The sequence below is a fragment of the Corylus avellana genome, chromosome 6 (genome assembly GCF_965113065.1).
Source record: "Corylus avellana chromosome 6, dhCorAvel1.hap1.2, whole genome shotgun sequence".
NCBI classification, from domain to species: Eukaryota; Viridiplantae; Streptophyta; class Magnoliopsida; order Fagales; family Betulaceae; genus Corylus; species Corylus avellana.
This window is the reverse complement of record NC_142495.1, coordinates 9,330,793-9,354,755: the sequence shown is the minus strand read 5'-3', so window position 1 is coordinate 9,354,755 and position 23,963 is coordinate 9,330,793. Positions and strand designations below refer to the sequence as shown.

At 34.6% G+C, this 23,963-nt stretch overlaps 3 protein-coding genes and 1 pseudogene across 4 annotated transcripts; 1 reads left to right on the top strand and 3 right to left on the bottom strand.

The window, feature by feature from the left end:
* Window positions 1-4,826: 4,826 nt before the first annotated feature.
* LOC148584841 (protein FAR1-RELATED SEQUENCE 5-like) lies at window positions 4,827-8,543 on the bottom strand (annotated as a pseudogene).
* A 2,809-nt stretch (window positions 8,544-11,352) lies between these two features.
* On the top strand, window positions 11,353-15,156 carry LOC132186399 (protein phosphatase 2C 16). The gene is made up of 4 exons (XM_059600361.2): window positions 11,353-13,195; window positions 13,524-13,871; window positions 13,972-14,077; window positions 14,642-15,156. Exons 1-4 carry the CDS (start codon window positions 12,359-12,361, stop codon window positions 14,974-14,976), a joined length of 1,626 nt encoding a protein of 541 aa, XP_059456344.1. The 5' UTR covers window positions 11,353-12,358; the 3' UTR covers window positions 14,977-15,156.
* Window positions 15,157-17,116: 1,960 nt separating this feature from the next.
* LOC132188309 (EPIDERMAL PATTERNING FACTOR-like protein) lies at window positions 17,117-18,897 on the bottom strand. Of its 2 annotated transcripts, none has more exons than XM_059602732.2 (3): window positions 18,168-18,897; window positions 17,727-17,776; window positions 17,117-17,638 (listed from the first exon to the last, which is right to left on the bottom strand). In XM_059602732.2, the coding sequence occupies exons 1-3, from the start codon at window positions 18,277-18,279 to the stop codon at window positions 17,411-17,413; spliced, it is 390 nt and encodes a 129-aa protein (XP_059458715.1). In that variant the 5' UTR covers window positions 18,280-18,897; the 3' UTR covers window positions 17,117-17,410. The 2 variants fall into 2 exon arrangements, with proteins under 2 accessions (XP_059458715.1, XP_059458716.1); XM_059602733.2 differs by having other exon boundaries at window positions 17,727-17,770.
* Window positions 18,898-22,093: 3,196 nt separating this feature from the next.
* On the bottom strand, window positions 22,094-23,382 carry LOC132187768 (uncharacterized). Its single transcript, XM_059602189.2, has 2 exons — window positions 23,254-23,382; window positions 22,094-22,535 (listed from the first exon to the last, which is right to left on the bottom strand). Exons 1-2 carry the CDS (start codon window positions 23,291-23,293, stop codon window positions 22,291-22,293), a joined length of 285 nt encoding a protein of 94 aa, XP_059458172.1. The 5' UTR covers window positions 23,294-23,382; the 3' UTR covers window positions 22,094-22,290.
* Window positions 23,383-23,963: the final 581 nt, after the last annotated feature.

Below are 23,963 nucleotides of genomic sequence, written 5' to 3'. Positions count from 1 at the left end.
AGAATCCAATATATTAATAGATATTGTCTCTCTCTATATATATAGATAGATAGATATTCAAATGATGAAACGAAATCACACTTTGGGTGAAATAAAAAAGAACTCACATTATTTGGATTATGATATGCATCATCATCCTGAAATGTCAAATGGGGCATATATATCTATGTGATTATACTAAGTGGAGCGAATCAAAGCATGGCTAAAGTGATTTTAATAATCATTGTAAGTTGAAACCTAATATGACTCCAAACAACATTTAGAAAGGGGTTGAATATGTGTATGCAAATAATATGCGGAATTAAAAAATTAATCAATCACAATCAATCGTTCACCAACATATGTAAAACAATAAATCAAAGAGACACATATATTTTGGTTACAAGGAGGAAACCATTTAGAGAACTCTCTAAAGTGTAAAACCGCTCCTATGCATTCAAACTCAAGAAATCACTAAATCAGTACAATAATGAGAAATTACACAATTTCGAAGACTAACACTACCTATACACTTGACACTCTTGTGTACTAGACAAGCGACCCATTTGTTTGCTACCACAGTAGTTCTTCCAAAACCTTTGGACTGTTCCTTCTGCATGATCTTCATTCACTGGAACTCCGGTTGGCTTCAATTGCTTTGTCACCGAGGACGATCAAATGATCCTTACTCTAAGGGAGAGAATTGCTTTATAACCAAAACTCTCTTAGCACAAATCTTCCGAACTCTAGATGTAGAATTTGTAGTTATACAGAACTGTAGAGATTCATATATATAGACTAAAGACCCCTAGTCTAATCGACACAAAATCTATATGAAAATAGACTTAAATTACACGGGGCATCTGGATGGCTTGCAGACGAGATTGCAGATGAGGCTCTTGGGTTTTCTTGTTCAGCCATCTCGTCCAGATACCTTTGCAGACGAGTCTTCAAACGAGCCATTCTGGAATTCAGCTTCAGCCTTCTCGTCTATACATAGTGCAATCGAGGCTTCAAACGAAGTTCTATGTGATTCTTCTGTTTCACTTTATTCCACACACTGCACACTTAAAACGAAACATGTTAAGCACATGTATTTTGTTCACACGAATCCAGCCAATTAAAAATAAAGACTAACATAAGTTATATAAGAAACCCACAAATCCATGAATTCTTGTGACCACCATATAGGGGTGCAAAGGCGGTTACGGTTAGCGGTTAGTGGCAATAACCGCTAACCGTAACCGCCTTAGCGGTTAGTAGATTTCACTAACCGCAACCGCTAACCGCTTAGCGGTTAACGGTTAGCGGTTAACCGCCGGTTAGCGGTTAGTGAAATAGATAACCGCCCGCTAACCGCTTTTTTAAAATTGGGCTTTTTTTTTTTTGCTTTCTTTAGGGCTTTTTGGGCTTATTTTTTGGGGCTTTTTTTTACCCTCATTTTTTTTTCTTGTATTTTTAATATCTTCTTGGGCCCAATTGCTATAAAAAGAGCCTATATTGAAAAATCAAAAATATTTGACCCAAAATTTACATTTACTTGTACTTTTAAAAAAATTTCCTTAAATATTAAATCATAATCGGTTAACTTTTTTTTAAACAAAAAAAAAAATAAAAAATAAAAAATAAAAATTCAACACAACATACAAAAAAAAGTTCAGAATTTAGACAACTGTCACAACATATAAAAAAAGTTCAACAGAAAGCATATAAAATAAGTTCAAATAAAACATTAAATGATACAAATACATTTATACTTCAATTGTGATTATAAGTAACACATTGTTAAATCTAATGTCAATTACTTAATTTGATATTATATAATTATATAGTCTCATTAAATTATACCATATGATTCATATGATTAATTATTTAAATTCTTATCATATTTACTTATAATCTTTTTTCTTTGAATTGAACTTAATATCTAATGGTAAATGGTAATGTTCAAACTCCTAAATCCTAAATTCCTAAAGTATTTAATAATGCTTTAATTAAATTGTAGACTTGTAGTTATAAGTAATATATTGTTTAATTCAATTGAATCAATTGTGATTATCATTGTACATGAATCATATGATTAACTTGTAGACTTATGAGTTATGTCATATTATATATGTATTATTTATTATTATATAATCATATGATTTAATGATCAAGTCATCATGTGATATAATCATATCAATTATAGTGATAATATATAAATTACTAAAATTATAATGATAATACATTAATACTTAAATTGTGTTTATAAGTAACACATTGGTCATTGTTTAATCCAATGTCAATTACTTAATTTGATATTATACGAATCATATCATCATTGTACATTAATAATATGATTCACTTGAAGTCTTTAATAAAGTATTTGGATTATCATTGAATCATATGATTAAGTATTGATATTATACATTTATATTATTCATATACATATGTAGACTTATAAGTTTATAACATACATTGGAAATAAGTCTCTAGATATTTAATTGTTGTATTAGTATGAATTGGTATACTTATGAGTTATGTTATATTATATATGTATAATTTGTTATTATATAATCAAATGATTTAATGATCAATCTCATGTGATATAATCAAATAAATTATAGTGATAATATATTAATACTTAAATTGTGATTTAATTATTTTTTTAAAAAAATTGTGATTTAATGATCAAGTGATTATATGATATAATCATATAAATTATAGTGATAATATATTAATACTCAAATTGTGATTTAATGATCAAGTGATTATGTTATATGTATAAATATTTTTATAATTATAATTATAAAAATATATTATATAAAAAGGCGGTTAGCGGTTAGCGGTTACGGTTAGTAGACCCAATAACCGCTAACCGCTAACCGCTAGGCGGTTATAGCGGTTAGGCGGTTAGCGGTTAATGCGGTTAGGCGGTTATGCGGTTAGGCGGTTGGCGGTTATAACGGTTAGCGGTTAGCGGGCGGTTAAAAACCGCCCGCCTTTGCACCCCTACCACCATATGGCTAGTAATAAACTGAGGTTATACTAAGTGAGGCCTAGGATTTGGATTTGGCTTCTCTTATATATCATAATCTCCCAATTTCCCAACGAAGAATTTGATACATGTCGCATCATTAGCTTTTGGATTTGGTAATTGATGCAAGGTAGTTTTACTCATTTTGGTTAAATTCGCACATGATGAGTTTTATTAAAAATGTTATATCTCAAGTTTCGGATATTGGATTTGAGCAAACTTGGTGTCGTTGGAAAGCTAATTCAAAAATATACAAAGTCATGTTTAACGAGTTTTGGCTAATTCCGATGTTTACTAGGTAAAAACGTGCAGCAAAGTGAAGATTGGAAAGCTGGACTAAAATAAAGGCAAGAATCAAAGAAGGGAAGGCTTGATTACTCTATTGGGGACTTTAATGAATATTTTACTCCAGCAAATCAAATAACTTAGCAATCAAATATATTTTATTTTATTTAAATTAGGATTTTATTTAATTATAAGATTTTCCTTTATTATTCCAGAAATTTCCATAATAAACTTAGGTTTACTTTTGCTACAAGTTTGCTTATTGTTATAAATTCAGCATACCTAATATGTAAGAGGCATATTTTTGGTATTTTGATCAATTTATCAATATGAAACAGTGACTTTTTATCATTTTTTGCCTTGATTGTTTAATAGAATTTTGGTTTAAGAAGAGTTGTGATTCTATTGTTGTTTGCTATTGCGAACCCACTACGCACACCCTGCATCAGTAATGGATGTATTAGACACATAATTAACCTCGACCTACTATGTACTGCAGATTCTAAGCCGAGGAAGAATGACTCAATCGGACTCACGCTTAAATGAGAGTGTGACTAGTAAAAAGTAAGAGCAGAATAATCTTACCGCACCACATTTGAATGCAATTGCAATTAGGGGATTTCAAAAGGCCATGTTGCATCTCATTTGAATGGAATTGCGATCGGTCATCCCTGGAGTCTTGGGTAGAATCAACTGGTTGCACTCTCGTTTGAATGGGACTTGGATCGCGACAAATATATATATTTTGAAAGGATCGGGATAAATATAAATGCATAGGAATGTAAAAAATCAAGCAATCGACCAAAACGGAATGTTTGAAAATCCCAACAAACAATATTGTTTGAAAATCCCGCCAGCGGTTATTAACCGGCCGCTAGCCACATTAACCACTAACCATACTAATCGCTAATCACTTTTGAAGACGGTTAGAAAAAATTGTTAACCATATAGGTGGTTATGATTAGCGGTTTTAGGTTTTTTCAAAACCGCTAAAAAAACCGCTAACCGTAACCGCCTATGTATATTATATGATATTTATTATATTCATATATATATATAAATATATAAAAATACATGAAACAATGTCTTTTTGTGTTTAAAATTTTAAATATATATAAAAATGTATAAAAATCTAGAAACGATAGTATGATATTATTGTATTACCATTAAAATGACATCGTTTTGTTTTTTTATTATTATTTTTTAAAAAAATTTTCTTTTAAAAAGCTGTTATGAGAGTTACTAACCGCTAACCATCAGTTAACCACTTAGGTAATTAAAAAATTTTACTAACCGTATAGGAAGTTATGGTTAACGGTTTTAGCCAATAACCGCTAACTGTAACCGCCTTTTCACCGCTAATTGCATCTCAGCTTTGAAAATGAATGAAGTATTGAAATTGAAGTAAACAAATTTGGTTTATTTGTTTTTTTTAATCGGGGATATCTTCCGTTCGGTCATGGCATAAATGGCCTAATTTACGCCAACCAACCAGGTGATGACACATCAGCTTCTTTTAACTTACAAAATGTAATTACCCACACTAGAATATACCACCCCTCTTAAAATCAATCCATCGTTGCAAAGTGAAATAAAAAAACGCAGCCCCTGCTTGTTGCCCACCGAGGTGCCCACCGGCTGCCCACTGCCCACCGCCCCGCCCAGCAGGCCGTTCCCACCGCCCCCGCCCAGCAGTCTGACCACCGCTCCCACCCAACAGGCCGTTCCCCAGACCAGCAAGCCGTTCCCCTGCACCCACGCCCAGGCCGATCCCATGTCCAGCCGTCTGCCCACCACCCAGCAGCCCACTGTTGGAAGTCGAAATAGCCTGAAATTGCTTGAAATCGGCTTCGAAATCACCTGAAATCAACTTCGAAAATCCAACGCCCCCAGCAGGCCGATCCCCCGTCGATCTGGCTGCCCACCGCCTAGCACCAGCAGGCTGCCCAGCCCACCAGCCTGAAATCGCTTGTTTGATCCCCTGTTGGAAGGCTCTTGGCTGAAATCGCTTGCCTGAAATCGCTTCTCAAATTTTTTTTTTTTTCCTGGTTATTTAGTTGCTTTTACATCAACTTGTAGTGCATGTGATGGAATTTGTGTAGTTGCAGTGGATTGATGTTGTGGATTGATTTGTTGAGTGATTATAGGTAGCAAATCCACAGTTTTCTCATATTTTTAGTCTGGGTTATTTTGTTGTTTTTACATCAATTTGTGGTGCAAAAATGTGATGAATTTGTATAGTTGCAGTGGATTGATGTTGGCTTTGCAGTGGGTTGATTTGTTCAGTGGATTGATGTTGGCTTTGCAGTGGATTGTTTTGTGGATGAATTTGCAGTGGATGAATTTGTATGTAGTTTGAAAGAAATTGCAATTGTAAAATTGCCAAAAACGTCAGCCAAAAATGTAACTGACACAATACAACCATACACATCATATATATATACATATATTTGAAGAAAAGAAACGATTTTCATTGAATCAAATCAGAAAAGAGCAGGAAGCTCTTTAGTTACAACATGACAGATGCTCAAGTAGCATCCCCATTCCAAAATTTGGGAAAGCAAAAGTTCAAGGCCTCCCTAGCTAAAATATGAGCAGCCTGATTAGCCCTCCTACACACTTAGCCACAATTTCACCATACACATCATATTGCCAAAAATGTAACTGCCAGTACAACCATTCAGCTACAAAAAAAATCACACTACAGAGAATGTAACTGCCAGTACAATCATTTAGCTACAAAAAAAATCACATTATAGACACTACCACTACAACTTCAAGGAGGTGATGTTGTCTGCACCAATGTCAATAGTAGATGAATCCACAAGATCTTGAGACATGGCAAACTCAGTTGCATAGGGATACTCCATAGTTGGCAAAATGTCCTATAAATGATTCACAAAAAATGAGAATTATATAATGAACCATAATTACTTTGATAGAGGATATGATATAATAAAATTTACCTCTACTAAACTTTGATGATCCATCACCCTTAAGTTAGCTGCCCTCATATTGTCCTCTCTTTTTCTTTTTGATAAGGTAGCTGCCCTCACAATATTCCTAAAGAAAATAAAAATTTAATGTGAACTAAATCAAAATGCATTTTAATGTAAATTATTGTAAATCTCAAAATACAAATAGAATACCTTGCTTGCTTATGGGAAGGACAATTGGTTCTCACATGCCCTGTTTGCTTGCAAATGGTACATGTTCTTTTCTTGTTTTCTTTTGGATTTTTTTGTCGCAAAGATTTTGGTTTTCCTCTACAACGAACATGTACAGGATCTTGCAAAGTGAATGTAAGGTTTGATAGTACTTAACTGCTCAACACATTACCCTCGACGCTACCTACATCATCATCCTTTTTATCTTTATCACAATCACCATCCATTGTGAGAAGATCTTGATGAAGCTTTTGTAAACCAATGCGAAGATGTTCAGATTTTCTTTTTGATTTGCACCCTGCTTCTACAACTTCATAACATTGCATCATTAAGGTATTTCTCATCAATGTGGAATAATCTGGTTTTCCTACTTGATTATCATCAATAGAAATGCCATGTATAATGCGACTCTTAGCATTGATCGTCCATCTTTCTAAAACATAATGTTGGGGAATGGTGTCCACCAAAGATTTCTTCAAAAAAATTTGAAGAATGTGCCTACACAGAATTCCAACAAATTCAAACTTATGACATGTACAAATAGCTTTCTGCTCAAGAACTTCAAATGCAACTTCATAAAATGGACTTTGTCTCCCATGTAAGGCCACCCTATATATCTTCATCCCTCCTTCTTCCCGATGTTTAGATGAGTAGTAATTTTGACTATTAAATAACTCTTCTTGAAACATAAAAAAAGACTCTCTTGTGTAAACCTTTGCCGCCTCTACTTCCATCTTGTAACATATTTTCAAAATCGGTCTAGAAGATTTTGTCTTGACATCTCTTTCTCTCTCTTTAAAGTAACGTGCATCCAGGGCTTTTTCATATTGATAGACAAACTCACTCACCATTGTGCTTGAACGTACATAATCTTTAAAAAATTTATTCATACTTTCACTCCTTTGAGTAGTAGACATGCCGACACAAAATGTGGTTCGCAAGTAAGCCGGAATCCACTTTTCATGTCGACTATAAATATTTTGCAACCAATCATTCTCTCCCAAGCCATACTTACATATAAGTTCACTCCATTCCATCTCAAACTCTTCAATTGTGATTGTACTATGAATACAATGCTGAAAATCTCCTTGGAAAGATGGATACTTATTATATATATGAGCCAAATGTTCAGGAACTTTCTGTAAAATATGCCACAAACACAATCTATGAGTGGTATTCGGCAATACCTCTGCAATTGCCTTACCCATAGCTTTGTCATCATCTGTAATGATTGTAGAAGGAGCACGTCCAAGCATTGCCTCAAGCCATGTTTTCAATAGCCAAATGTAAGATTCAGCGGTTTCATTTATGAGCAAAGCACATCCAAACATCATAGATTGGTGATGATGGTTAACTCCAGTGAAAGGAACAAAAGGCATCTTATAACAATTTGTCAAGTAAGTAGCATCAAAAGTAACAACATCTCCAAAATATTGATATGCAGCTCGTGATCTAGCATCTGCCCAAAAGCAATTGCCCATGCATCCATTTTCATCCACTTGGATTGCATAAACAAAACTCGGGTTTTTGATTTGTTTCTCAAGAAAATAATTATACAATTTTTGTGCATCTCCCTCTCCAAAAATAAGTCTTCTTTTATTGCTCAAGTAATTTTGAACATCTTTAGCAATACAACCAACATTATGATCACCACCAGATTCTTTACTCAACACCGACATTATTTTCCTTGGAGCTACACCGGACTCATTGAGTTTATCTATAAGACACTTTTGGGCAATTGTTACCACTCTATGTCCACGAAGCAAACTTGTACTTCTAGGAGAAAGGAGGTCATGGTTATGTTTAATTACAAGCTTACATACAATCCATTTTGACTCCACTTTCTTCAAACCCATAAGTGCTTTACATCCTACCCTTGTTTCTGCGGGCTCCGACTTTGTATAAATTTTATTTTGACAATTTTTATGACGAAACCCTTCCCTTGAACAAACATATTCCAACGCAATTAATGACTTATCCTTCGATAGTCGAGTATGATTTTTGCGAATGCTAAAACCTACTCGCCTTGCATAAGCATTATAACATGCATGAGCATCTTCTAATTCATCAAATTCCATACCAAGACATGATTCCACAGGACCATTACACAAAGGTTGCTTCAAATTACTTTGGTCTTCTACCACAACTTGTTCATCTTCAATAATCTCATCACCACATGAGATTATCTCAAATTCTTTACTATTAGCACTCATTCTAGTGACCCTGCAAGAGGATAAAAACCTACTTTAACATAAAAAAAAAAACAAAAACACAATCACAACCACAACCACAAACACAAACACAAACATAACATTTATTTATTGTAAAACTCCAACAATCAGTGAAAAGGGAACCTTTAACAGCATCCTAATTGATATCCTTAAAGTTACACAAAAACCATTTTACACTTCCATACTCTACATGACAATAATACAAAATCATTTTTGAAACAGGGGAATACTACACACAAAAAATTGGCACTAAGGGCACAAAAAAAAGTGACACTAATACTACACAAAACATTTTTCAAACTAAAGTTACAACCCAAACTCAAAACACATGTAGTAGTAATCACAAAATTTCTCAGAACTCACGGGCGGAGGACTGATTTTTTCAAATTCCCTCGGGGCCGGAGCAGTGGTGGTGAATCGTCGGAGTAGTCTGGCGGCGTGGGCTTGGTGGAGCTGGGCGTGGGCGGAGCTGGGTGGTTGGTTGGTGCCAAGCTGAGCGGCGTGGGCTTCGCGGGGAGGGGGCAGCGTGAAACCAACGTGAAACCAAGCTTCTCGGTGAAGCTTGGTGTTTGGGTCTTTTTCTTTTTTTTTTAGCAGCAGCTATGTGGGTTATTATCATGTAAAACCAAGTTTATTTTATATGTTGAAACAAAATGAGGTGGCAGCATTTGAGTGGAAGGCAGAAAACATGAGTTTTCTGCCTTGACCGTATAGCAGCAGCACTCTTTTTAATCTATTTGTTAGCGCTTTTTTTTTTTTATTATTATTATTATTTTTTATCTTTCTCACTTATAAGGATAGAAATTTTTTGAGATTAATAAAGATGATTACCCTAAACTTTGAGATTTGAAGATGATTTGATGAGATTGAATCATCCTAAATTAAGGGATTTGATTAGGATTATATTGGATTCAAATCATTTGTAAGTTTTATAAATTGCGTCATTTGTATTGTGAACTTATCAAAAAAAGATGTAGCTAAAAAGACTTTAACTTGTGGACTTATGTCATAAGTTGAAGGAAAATGATAAATGTTCTCCTGATCTTAAGTATATATTATTTTATAAAATATTGAGATCAAGCCTTGCGAAAGGATCATCTTTTTAGAAGGATCACTATAACTAACTGGATATTCTCTAGTTTATTTTTTTAATTCGGTAAGGCTCTTTTAATAAAAAATTTGATATCCTTAACATTTCTCTTTCAAATAAAATGAAGAAGATCTTATCTCAAGCCGGACCTCTTTACCCAATCAAGACGTACATATGTTTTAAAGTCTCAACCCTCTTCGAAAAATAGGAAAATAAAAAAAATAAATAAAGAAAAAAGAAAAAAGAAAAAGAAAAAGAGAATGTGGCACCAAAAAGAGGCCCATAAATCGTAATAAATAGCTTCCTTCTTGAAATGGACTGCACATCTTGGGCATAAATCCCATTAGAGACAACCTGGGTGAACAATGCACATAGACATTATTGCTCTCTGGTCGCTTTTAAGTCCACAGACACGTGTCCTTCCTCAAAGTTTGTCTCATGAAAAATCCACTAGTTGTCCTCATGTGGGCACCCCAAGTGTTCTCTCTGTTAAACCACTTTTTAATATTCAATACTCCGTTTGTTTGGTAGCGAAAAAGATTTTTACCAATTTTCCTGGATGATATAAATGTACAATCAATACAAATTTTATTAAAAAAAAAATTATTTCAAACCTACTTTAATATGAGGCGGCATACCGTTTGGCGAAGATGGCTATCTTAAATGCCAGCGATAAAGTATGGAGAGAGAAAATTCTAGATTATATCAGTGATATTGTGTTGAAGGAGCAATTAATTCTATCTTCTTGATTGTTGTTGGACTTTTTCTCCATCTTCTGATCTTTTATCAATAATAACGCAACAAGTTTTTTTTTTTTAAAAAAGTGACAAGTATTATTTAATATTTTTAAGTTTTTAAAAAATTAATGTAGAATGACAAATAACTGTTAAAGGATTCGAAAATAACAGCATGTATGCTGTAGTTTAATCAACGGTTAAAGATTAAATTTTTTAAAATCTCTTTTCATTTTCTCTCTCTTATTAAAAGCTTCTAAAAGTAAGTCAACTTTAATATTTAATCTTGACCGTTGATTAAACTATAGCGTATATATTATATTTTAATAACAGCATGTAAGCCAGATCCACTGTTAAATTATTAAAAAAAACATGTAAGAGATGATTCTTGCCACATATTATACTAGGTTGAAGGACATTTTTTCAAAGCCAATTAAAAGAAAATTTGTGTCTATGTACAATTTTCTCTTATTCCTCCAATTTTCGATATTATTTTGTATTAGCAAATACAAAAAAAAAAAAAAAAATTCTCATCATTATTATTTTATTATTATTATTATTAATGAACATATTAAGGGGTTCTAAAAATATAAGACCACAACAACAAAAAATTAGACATTGGTTAAAAAAAAAACAAGAAATTAAAAAAAAAACAATTAGACATTGAAAAAAAGATTTTTTTATTTTATCTAATAAATAAAAATATAAGAAATGATTGGTAGCTTCTTTTATTTTTCTTCTGAATTAAACAAAGAATTGACGTCAATATTTTTGGGTCCTCTCCCTTTCCCACCCTTCCTACGTTTTCTATTCTTCCGTTTTTCCTCGCCAGCGCAGTCTAAAAAGCTTTCAATGATGTAAGAGAATCATGATCACATGTATACGTGTCCCCGAAAGGAGTGCATGGTAAAAAGCATCTGCACACCCAACTCTCTCTCTCTCTCTCTTCGCAGCCTAATCCACACCCGGAAACAAAGGGAGAAAAAAATCTAGGAAAGAGGCTCTCAGTGGCCAGATTTTCAGGTTCCGAACTGGTACGCACCCTCAATTATGTTTTCCTAGTTCATATGTGATTTTTTCCTTTGTTAGGAGGGAATCAGATCATGTTGTAGCATACCCAGATAATTGTTTAATTCTATATGTGAGTTTGATGGTTATTGATGATTTGGGGCTGGGTGTGTTAATTGGAAGAAGAAGAAGAAGAAAGGTTAAAAAAAACCCATATTTCAAGAGAGGCTGAGATGGGTTGCCTTAGATCCAGGAAACCCAAGTTTTATGAGTACAAGGGATCACCTTTTTAGGGTATTCCTGTGATTATCCGGGGTGGTTTCCTTTTTCCTAGGTTGTTTCCCCTGAACTGTTTGCCTTTTTCTTCTTGGTTTTTTAGATAAAGATCGGATTTTGGTCATTTTCATGTGCGTGTTATTTAGGGGTCGGTGGTCTGGATAGGATTGATGAATTCTGTGGCCAGTTGTGTGCCAGAACGAAAAGAATTTGGTAAGCTTTAGAGTCTTTGAGACGCTCAAAGTGCTTGTGAATGGTTGGAGTATTTAAAATATGAAGATTAGATCCATTGCTCCCCAACAGATCTGATAATCCTGTTTTATTCTGCACATGTTAGCCCATACCCATAATTAAGTTTGTCTTGGTGGTGTGATTTGTGTTCTCAATATAACTGTAGCTGTAAAAAGTCTCGTGGTCATTGAATTCATATGAAAGAGGTACTTCTTGATACATTCAAACCTTGTCCCAAGTTGGTTTGTTGAAGGAGATAGATATAGGGGATGAAAAGTAACAAGTTATGCGAGTGCGTAGAGATTGAAAGGTAACTAGTACGCACACAGAGAGAGTTGATGGAAGAGATGTCTCAGGCAGTTTCCCTGACTGTTAGTTTAGGTAATTCTATGTGTGATAGTTCTGGAGTGGCAACCCATGTAGAAATTACACGGCTCAAGCTGGTAACAGACACAACAAATTTGTTGTCGGATCCTTCTAAGGTGGTGTGTGCAGAGTCTGTTTCTAGTGGCTATGGGTGTTGCAACGATGCTAAGAGCGAAGTTAACATGGTAACCATGTCAGCACCAGAAGGCAATAGTGAAGGGGGAGCTGACTTGTTGGGGATGTTTCCCAAAAATGGAAACAGTTCAATTGCTAACGATGCTGTTATGCTGGAAAGTGAGGAAGATGAAATCTTGTCTGTTGCAGATGGTACTAATAGGATTATTAGTGGGGAGTTGTTAACTTTGGATGTAGGGTCTGAAATAAGCTTGCCAGATATTGCGGATGGTCATGCTCAGATTGTTGCTAAGGCTATTATCTTGGTGGAATCAAGTATAGGGCAGGTGCCTTCTGGTGAACTCATTGTGGCCGCTGTGAGCCCAGACTCAGAGATATCTAGTAAATCTGAGTTAAAGGCCTCTACAGTGGTTTTCCAGTCACATGTGGAGAAGAGTGTCAGTAAAGGAGGCGGCCGGAGTGTTTTTGAGCTGGACTGTATTCCCCTTTGGGGTTCTGTATCTATTTGTGGAAAAAGACCAGAAATGGAAGATGCCATTGCAGCTGTTCCTCGATTTATGAAAATTCCAATCAAAATGCTTATTGGAGATCGTGTGATAGATGGAATGAACCAGAGTTTGACCCACGTAACTAGTCATTTTTTTGCTGTTTATGATGGCCACGGGGGCTCTCAGGTACATCTTTATTCCCAAATGTTTATTGTTTCCTTCGTGTTGGTTTGTATTTTGTTTGCTCAATGGGATGTGTGATCATTCTGACCCAACTCTCGGAAACAGGATTATTTATTGATTCTTACATATAACGTTATTTATGTAGCCCGATTTTATACTTTAGAGTCAAGATCTAGAAGTTGTTGATTTTGCAAAAGTTTCCTCTTTGTATGTTTGTACTTAAAGCTGTTATAAACGAAACTAATGACAACAAATGCTTCTTTTTCTGTTGGGTGAGCAATTCTTGGATTAAGAATATGTTAGCTTCATTGGAAGGGTTCTACTTGTGCAGGTTGCAAACTATTGTCGTGAGCGCATCCATTTGGCTTTGGCTGAGGTGATTGGAGTCACTAAAGACAATTTAAATAATGGAAGAATGGAGGCAAATCAGCAGCTGCAGTGGGAGAAAGCCTTCACTAGTTGCTTTCACAAGGTTGATGATGAGGTTGGAGGAAATGTTGGTAGAAGCGATAATGAAAGCAATGGGGATGCTTCTGAGCCTGTTGCACCAGAAACTGTTGGGTCAACAGCTGTGGTTGCATTAATCTGTTCATCCCATATTATAGTTTCAAACTGTGGTGATTCAAGAGCAGTCCTATGTCGTGGCAAAGAAGCCATGGCATTATCAATTGATCATAAAGTAGGGCATGTGTTTTTATTCGGTTATCTGTACACGTTTATGGAAAGCTCTCTCCCATGGAAACTAATCTTCTTTCATACTTTTATTTTATTTTTCCCAGCCAAACAGAGAAGATGAGTACGCAAGGATTGAAGCATCTGGAGGCAAGGTCATCCAGTGGAATGGTCACCGTGTTCTTGGAGTTCTTGCAATGTCAAGGTCCATTGGTATGTCTACCTTTTACGTGCCCTTATCACCTTTGTATGTATCATGTGTTTTCTAAATATGAAGCGTCCCCAACACAAACACAAAAAAAAAGTGTTAATGTTGATAAGTGTTTTTGGATGTCTAAAATCCTAATGATTTGAACCCTACCCGGGAACTTCATTTCTTAACTAGTTAATTTGCAAAGTTGTATATTAGTTGCGTTTAAAAGAAACAGACATTTCACGATATCGATATCGATATGGTTTTGTTTTGTTTGTTATTTTGTGGATGACTTAATATTGAGCTCCTAACCAAATTGTGTATTCAAAAGCTCTACAACTTAATGGTTTGATCATTTCCATTGGACATCGAAATATCCCCCTGGGATTTTATTTAGTGTATTGCCCTGGCTTTTGTGATTCTATGGTCATAGACAATGAATAAGTACAAAATGTACTTAATCTTGATTAATTTGTCAAAACAAGATGAGTTGTGATCGGTTGAGTACCATACTTTGAAATGACTCTGAAAATGAAATGAACAAAAAGCTAAAATCTTTACTTTCTTTTCTCTGTAACGTACAGGTGATAGATATTTGAAACCATGGATTATTCCAGAACCAGAAGTCATGTTTCTTCCACGAGCAAGAGATGATGAATGCCTTATTCTAGCCAGCGATGGGTTGTGGGATGTGATGTCGAATGAGGAAGCTTGTGAAGTGGCTCGAAGGCGGATTTTGCTTTGGCACAAAAAGAATGGGGTTGCATCTCTTGTGGAAAGAGGCACAGGAATTGATCCTGCAGCGCAAGCAGCAGCAGATTACCTTTCAATGCTTGCCCTCCAGAAGGGAAGCAAGGATAACATCTCTGTGATTGTGGTGGACTTGAAAGCTCAAAGGAAGTTTAAGAGCAAGCCTTAGTAGAGAAGCTTCACCATGGATCCTGCCAAGTGTATTCCCAATGTATTAGAGAGACTACATCTTAATAGATAGCACGGTCCATTCGTTTTTTTATCTTATGGGCTTAATGTGTGTACAAGTAAAGAAATTTGTATGTACTATATAGCAACTATTATGGAATGTCACATCTATGTCGTAGTATGCATCTCGTCGTCAAGTAGCGCATCTTTTCGAGTAGTTTTAGTTACGGAAATAAACTTGAGCGAGCGGCTGCAGCTGTTTGTGTAGAGGGAGAAATATACAGTTTTCTCACTGCCCAAAAGGTTGGTTCTGGGAGGATAACTGTGAGGACTTATCTTTTACCACTTATGGTGTGCTAAATATCATATGGGGCTTTTGGGTCTTCAATTGGCGGTCCAAGGAAATTAAGGTTTGACTTTGTGGGATTATTGTTGAAGGAACTCAGCCGACCAACTCTATTTTTAGGGAATTTATTAGTAGCCTGAAAACGAGGCTAAGAGGTAGGAATCGTGGATAGGTTGGCTGATGACACAGCATGTTGTGAGTTGGTATTGTAATTTGTGTCAACCATTTTAACGGTGGATTTAGCACTTCCCAATTTTTTAAACAATCTTCATCATCGTTTTGCTACAATAATAAGCCATTGTCACCAATGCATACGGTACCACTAATAATAACAAAGGTAATGAAGGTCAATAGGATGATTATAATTATACCAAGGAAAAAATGTTCTCCCAAACTATCACTTTTGATCAAATTAATTGCTTTGTGAGCATTCTTAGACTCTTAGAGCCTGTTTGAGATTACATTTGAGAAATAAAGCTTTTAAGTCAAAAAAATATTTTTTTGGTAAAAATATTATTTTTAAACTTTTGTCAAAAATGTGTTTCGACCATTTTTAGAGAAAAAAAATCAAAAGTACTTTTGAAATTTTTTACTAAACATGACAAGTTTTGTTTGACACGATTTTTTAAGTACTAAAAATACTTTTTAAACTCTCTAACGCAAACCCTAGCTCAAACCCAAACGGGTCCTTAGTAGACTCAATAAATTTTACTAGCAAAATAGCCAAAAAACTATTTTTCTCTATTTTAGTTATCAAACATGAATAAAATCTAAAAACCTTATTCTTGAAATTGTTAACTCCAAAATTACTAAATCAGAAGAAAGCATAAGGGCCAAATATGATCCCCTCCCTTATTTTTTTTGCAAGTGCTTTGTGAGAAAAGTTGTTTGTTAACGTTTTAACTTTTACGAAAAAAAAAAAAAAAAAAAAAAAAGGTGTGAGAAATAGTTTGCAAACAAGCCCTTAGGTCCTCACAGCCTAGCTCGAGGGCCCAATATGGTGACTTGTGTTGTCCAAAAATCATCATTATTCATTAGTAATATTAGGAGTGCATGTCATTTTTTACTATCTAAGGCCTTGTTTGGTAAACAACAAGCCTTTTACAATGCATTGTTCATGATTGGTGAGAAAAAAATGAGTGTAATAATTAGTATAGAAAATTGAAAAAGCTGTATTGAAAAATGAAAAAATTTTGTTTTATAGTGATTTTTTTATTTAAATAGTAGTAAAAAAATAAATGATGTGATATAAAAAATGAATAATGTGATAAAAAAATTAGAATGTTTTAATATTGATTTTTTTTGAAAAATGAGATGAATAATGTGGTTGTGTTTGATGTTGTTTGCCAAACACCAACTAAGTCTCTCATGTCATTGCTTTTTAACACACAAGTGCTATTGTGGTAATGCCTAGATAAATAACCACAATTGGTCGCTACCCTTTTTTTAATAGAAAAAAAAAATGTAACACCCTAATCAAGGACAATAAAAAATGAGAACATCTCAACTTTTGAATCATGCAATTATTATTATTTTATTTTCACATGTTCATACGAAGAGAGAAAAAATAGAAAATAAAATTTGAATTAATAATTTCCACTTCATGATACGTAATTCTCAACCGATGAAAATGATACGTAATTCTCAACCGATGAAACTATTCCTGTATCTTAATCGTGCAATTTGGTTGTTTCTTAAGATCAAGCTTCTGTATATCACGTCATGAAAGATTGTCTTTTGGCATATGTGCTTAATAATGCTTTATATAATATGTGCTGGAAATTGTGGAAGGAACTTTTATGAAAAAAAGCTAATAAAGAAGTACGTATTAAAAGTTCAATCCCAACGTACACACTCGCCAATGTATAGACAGTGACCTTGACTTTGATTTCCAATACTGAAAAAATTCACATTCTCCAATTCCGATGGTTCCTTTCCTTTGTCAAAACTTTTTTCTTTCTCTCTACTGGAAGAAGCAGATTCCGATGAAGATTTCTTGAGCTAATTTAAATAAAACTACTAGCTAGTATTGTACAATGAGGATGAGAGGAAATGAGAGAGAGCTGCAGCCTGCAGGTATAATTGAGCTTCATGGACTGTAAAAGGAAGGACCACATTTGCATTTCCAACCCTCAGGCTCATAGTTTGCATACTGGATCCCCAGATGGCTGTGCATGCTGGTGGTGGGCACTTGAATGGCTTCACATGGAACACACCCATAACACTTGTGCTCACAGTTTGGTGGACTTGACCCTATTTTGCTTACTCCTTTCTGCATTGCTTCTCTGTTCGTCTTTTCTCTCACCCTTTTCAAACCCTTTAAGAAAACAGAGGAAATGATCCATAAATAAAATGTCCCGCAGGGAGATAGAGAGAAGGAAAAAGAGTGAGGCTGAGAGAGATACCTCCTCTGTATTCAAGGCTACTGTTAATGACTCTGAGCTCTGACCTGGCCCTGAGCAAGCAGCAGAGATGCTTATTATGAAGCTATTGAAAAGTAAGAGAGAGAACAATGCTAATAAGTTAAAACAGAAACAGAAAAGGCTTCCATTGGAAAGTTGGAAGGAGAATGGCTATCAGAAGCTTGCAATTAAGGAGGAGCAACTTTCTCTGTTTTGTTGGAAGCTAAAGCCAAAAAAAATGTTGTGATATTTTTAAGACAACTTGTAACTGTCATAATGGGGATCATCAATCATGTTGAAAATTATTTTATGTAGGAAAGGGTTTTCCTTTCTGTAGAAAAAACAAATGGAGCTATGGAGCTAAACCAAATAGATATGATCATTGCAATAAAAAAGTGGACTTGTAAGCTGTTGACTGAAGAGGGAGTATTTAAGGAAGCTCACCTGGTTGATGAGCACCAAGGCTATCATTTGGTGGAAAAGGCCTGCTTGTTGCAGAAGCCCAACTCACTATTTGCAGAGCTATAATAAAACAACAACAAAATCTGCCCTTCATTCTTCAAAGCACAAGTGATGATGATGGTGATTATGATAGCAATCAGAGAGAGAGAGAGAGAGATTTGAATCACCCAACTACTTTAGGAGGCCATGCATGATTGTTGGAATATAAGAAGGTGAGAAAAGGCAACCAAACAAATTTCCATTTCCCAAAAAACAAGCCAGAGCCTTTTTTCTTTCTTGGGTTTCTCTTTACTATGTAGCGTTGGTAGAGAGATTTTGCTTCACAAGCAAGTGATTCTCTTTGACAACACACTTGAAAATCTTATCCGTAAATCTGTTTCATATCTCTCTCATCCTCTTCTCCCTGATATATCTTACCCTTCAACGCAAGCCAGCCCCTTTCACACACTCTCTCTCTCTCTCTCTCAAATCAATCTAATAGAGTGCTATATGAGGTGTCCTACCAGCCAGAATAACAGCTCCCTTCTTGGGTTCTGAAAATCCTGCAAGACCCCTATGATCGCTGATGATCAGCAGAAATCGTAGCTGCCTAGACTGCAGAGCCCTCTCACTCTCTCTCTCTCTCTCTCTTATAATCTCATTCCTATAAAAGGAAGAGAAAAATACAAGAGGCAGAGAACCATTTATATGTAGAAAGAAAAAAGCATCAATGTCTGAGACGATACAGAAGTGAAGAAAAATTGAATGAGTTAGTTAAAAGATTTAAATACTGTTCTTTGAGTCAACTTTTGTGCAGATTGGTGGTTGGGGAACACAACAAGGAAATGTACCTGCGTCCAATCTGAGCCGTCCATTTTGGCCATCTGTAGTATGTCAATTAAGATTTTGGGTGGTCCAGGTAAAGCTTCTGGGTACCGCCAGAAGAGCATCTTCAATGAGTAATAGTTTTGTCTTTGTTTTCTTTTCTTGTAATTTGTGATGGTGTAAATATTTATAAATATCTGCTGATCGTTTTTTATTTTTCAAGAACTCGATCCATATGTTTATGAATAATACTAGATATCTCAATATTTTTGTTTTTTAATGATTTGATCTATTTAATAAATAAATAAATTTATATTATTATTTTTTAAAATGAATGTAAAATTCAAATCATTTAAAAAATAAAAGTGTTGAAATGTCGAACAACACTCTATGGTTATATTTTAATACATATTTATTGTATCAGTTTGATATGTTCAATATATATAGATATATCCTTTTGGTAGGTAGAGTGATTGAAGAAAAAAAGCATATTTTTTGAACAAGCACCAATAAAAGCAACTAAAGATTGATGTGAAGAAGCTGTAAGCTGTGAAAGTAACCTCGGGAAGCAGGCTCAAGATAAGAAGACCTTGATTGCACCATCCAGTGCTCTCTCTCTATCTCTAGGCTATATAGCTGGTAATGTAGGGAGGTAGGCAACGCTGCACTGTGCTGGTGGCCAATTTGGTGTAAACAGCACTATCATTTGGCATGTAAATATTGTGAAAGTTTTTACTCAATGAGGGAATTTGGTGAGATCAGGGACTTTTATAAAAAGACAAGTCAATAAATATCATGAATGGGAGTAAAAGGGCAGCAGCAGCAGCAGGCACAGGCAAATACACAAATGCACCCATTTCTCTGGAATTGGAACTTTCCCATTGAGACTTGTGAGGGGACTTGAGTGATTTGATCAATCAATGTGCTGCACTGCCTCAAATCAGCCTGCATCTCTCTTCCACCAACAAACTTATATATAATAGAGAGCATTTGCTCCATTTCTTTATTCTTTTGGTCCTTTCAAAAGGATTTAGGATATAGCTGGAGAACATGAAAAAAGAAAAGAAAAAGGAAAGAGAACTTCTGCTTACCCCATGCTTCTTTTATAGAATTCAATACACCAGTGCAATGAAAGGTAAAAGCACAGTCATGTATGGAAAACAAAATAGTGTTCAAAGATTAGAAGATTCCACTCTATTCTCAATTCAAAATCTGTCTGACTACTCTGTGTACTAGCAGTCTAGCACATATTCTAGAGGGGTTGTTTGTTAAACAACACCCCACCACATCCCACTGTTTATAAAAAAAAAAATAATAATGATTGATATAAAAAAATAAAAAAATAGTATTAAAATATGAAAAATTTTGTTTTATAATGATTTTTTTATTAAAATAGTAATAAAAAATAAATGATATAATATAAAAAGTGAATGATTTGATATAAAAGTAAGAATTTTGTTTTGAAAAAAATGAAGTGAATAATGTAGTGTAATGTGGGGGGTTTAACAAACAACCCCTTTGATTTGAGGAGCAGAAAATAGCTGAAAGAAAGAAAAAAGACAAACACAAATACATTTTATTATTTGTTTTGTTATTGAACAATCCCCAGGATAAATTGCCTACTTCTCTGTGGCAATGCCAAAACGTCTAAATTTGACATCACGTAAGTTCTAAAGCATGTATTGATCAAATTTGTCCTTAGGGAAGCGTATTAAAATAATAAAATGACTTAGGACATGTTTGAAATTGCGTTTAAGAGTCCTAAAATTACTTTTAACACTCAAAAAGTCTGTTTTTTTTTAAAAAAAAATACTCGTTTGGTAAAAAAATTAAAAGCATTTTTAAGGGTTCAAAAAACCTAAAAATTGCCAAAACGTATTTTTTGCAAAAGTTTCATTTGGAAGCTTTTGCCCAAAAGTGTTTTTTGAACTAAAAATTCTATTTCTCAAATGCAATCCCAAATAAGCTTTTAATATAAGAGTTTAGTTGGAAAATACATCAACTGGAACATACTAGTTTTCAGAAATACCCTCAACATAGACAAACATCAATTCTATTTTCCACACACCTAATTCTTCTTCCTCAATACTTCCGTGCTCCTAAAAAAGAGAGTACTTACCCGCAGCTTCAGTCTAGATACAAAGCCACGATCATCCTATGTTTTAACTTTGTAGCACTATCAACTAGGTGGTAGTCAAGCAATGGCATCTTTGGATAATTGAAGACATAAGATAATGCATCCTTCATATAGAGCATTTAAAGGCCAAACTCTATCATCTAGACAGAACTCATCAAAGGAGATGCCCAACATAAATAACAGTAAAATTAACTGAGAGCAATCCATTTTACGATACACAAAAATGCCAGTATTTTGAGCAAGTTCCAAGAAAGACCAATTCTCATTCAACTGGTTGAGAAATCCAAATGTTTCATTACTATACCCAATCTGAACTAAGTACAGACAATTATATTATTAGGTCCTGGTGACTTACGACATATGATAAGAGACTGAAGACATCAGATGAAGGGAATTATATGGCATTACCCAACAATGACTTAGCCCTCTATATGAAATCAGTCACTGCGGGTTTAGTATCTGACAAGCTTCAAGTTACTAGTTATATAAGTAAATCTCAGCTGCCAAGGATAACACATTGCATAAAGGAGTCGGTCTGCATTGTGTAATCAAACACAAACCCAGATTGATGATTCCAACTAATTTATTTATCTGACTAAGGTGAATAAAAGCAACAAAGGTAGTATATCAAACCAACCCCTTCCTGCTTCTCCTATACCACAAGAATGATACCAAACTAGTATCAGCATATAACACTAATCCTAGCTGGCTACTGCAACGTGAAACATATTATGACGCAACTACGGTGAGGTTGTCAATGGGTTTTATAATTTGGCAAGCTTTAAAAATGTGTTACTTATCTCAATGTGTAAAATTCTAAACCAAAGATCGTAAACAATAGAATCACATGCCAAATAATATGATAATCGTATGAGGAATTATGGAATACTTTTCACATATGGTTTCTCCCCACTGAGAGAATTACCACCATGATAGAAAGGGAAATAAATAATTTCAGTAGTCAATAAGAACAATGGAATAACTGAACAAAATTCAGTCACGATTGATATCATCTGGATGGTAAAATTGCAACAAACGTACAAATCAAAGAAACCAAGCATCAGTTATGATACAATATTAAATCCTCTTTTCTAATCCAAATCGAGAGAAAAATTTCTCAAACCTTCTTATTACAGAGGCTCAGTTAACCCACCCCTCTCACTTCTAAGGCTCTTGACTTTTGGATTCTTTCTTTGGATGAATTGCTTCAACAATGGCCTCAATCTCCTCCTTCACTCGTTCAAACACACTCGGCCCCTTGACTTCATCTATCGGGGTGTTCTCGTCAATGTCATCACTCCTTCCATGCGTTTCTTTGTGATGCTCTGGTGATTTTTCAGTGTGAGTTATTGCATCAATCTCTTCCTTAGCTCTCTCAATTATATTCGGTGCTTTGACATCTTTTTCGTCTTGGAAAAAACAAAGAGAAAAAGGATAACACTCAATTATTTTTAACTCCAGAGGTTACATGCATGAAATTTAATTGCTATAAGATTCTCAGCATAGAAACACTAAACTTAAAACTCCATTTACCCAATGGACACTACCCGCAAGAAGCTTTGGGCAAATATATTTACCATGTTTGATGTTTCCTTAGATGACGTCAGGAAAATATCTATTCACAGAATTCTTTCTCTTCTTTTTATTTTCCCAGTTTTTCCCCTTAGGAGAGAAACTATTCATTGAAACAAATGAAGAACATGATGCCAAACTATTTAACTAACAAATCTTTTGGATACAAATTCAACTAACATTGAATAAAAAAAAAAAGAAAACGAACAACAGGAAACCAGAGAAAACTGATCAATTATGAAAGAATAACAATTGACAGTTGCTTAAAAAGGGTCATACATGCAAGTAAACAGTTTTACACAAAACCCAATTGCCAGAGCTAAGATTGATACAAACTAAACATATTAAAAAACCCAAAGCACTCTCAATGAATAGGATCGCAAATAGAACTCATTTGCACAAAGCCCATCCCTATGATCAACTGTTCAAATAGATTTAAAGTGTAGTCTCGCAAAATTAAAAGCAACAAGTACATACAATGAAGATTTGTAATTAAAAAGAACATATACATACATATGGGAGTGCACAAAATTGAGATTCTAAATGTTTATATACCTTTTGGAGATACTGTTGGCTCTGGGTTTGGCTCCGCCATTGGAGTTTCAATGAGAAATTTTGTGGGTCTGCTTCAGTCAGCGCGTGATCTCTGTCTCTCTCTCTCCAACTTACTGGACCACTACAGTTGCATCTCTGCCCTTTATGTCGGGACTCCGAATCTGATGGGCCGTAACATTATGTGGACGGTTCAGATGCAAGCTCAAATTATTTATTTATTTATTTTCGTTTCGTTTAATAGGCTAAAGCAATTTCTTGGCCTAGTCATCATGGGTGGGCCTTCTTTGGTTTTTCTTTTTCTTTTTCTGCATTTTGGGCTTTGGCCCAACCTTGTACTCCCTTAAAAAATATCTATTTTGTTTTGAAGGCTTGGGATAGATGCTTTAATAAAATCTAGAATATCTACTACTAACATGCATACAATGGATTGTTTTAGATGGTCAGAAAAAATTGATAGAGATTTGAGATAAATTAAAGAAAGAAGTGAGAAATTATATTTTTATCGTATAATTATTTCACAATGTTAACGTGACAGTCTCAATCAACATTTAAATCATTCATCGTTAAAAAAAAAAAAAAAAAAAAAATTCAAGGTTAATGCTAAAAAATTCATATTATTGCCAATAATATGAAGCTAGTTATACAGTAATTCGAAATTATTGAAAAGAAGAAAAATGACATTTAGGTGGTCTATTTGACCAACAATTCCA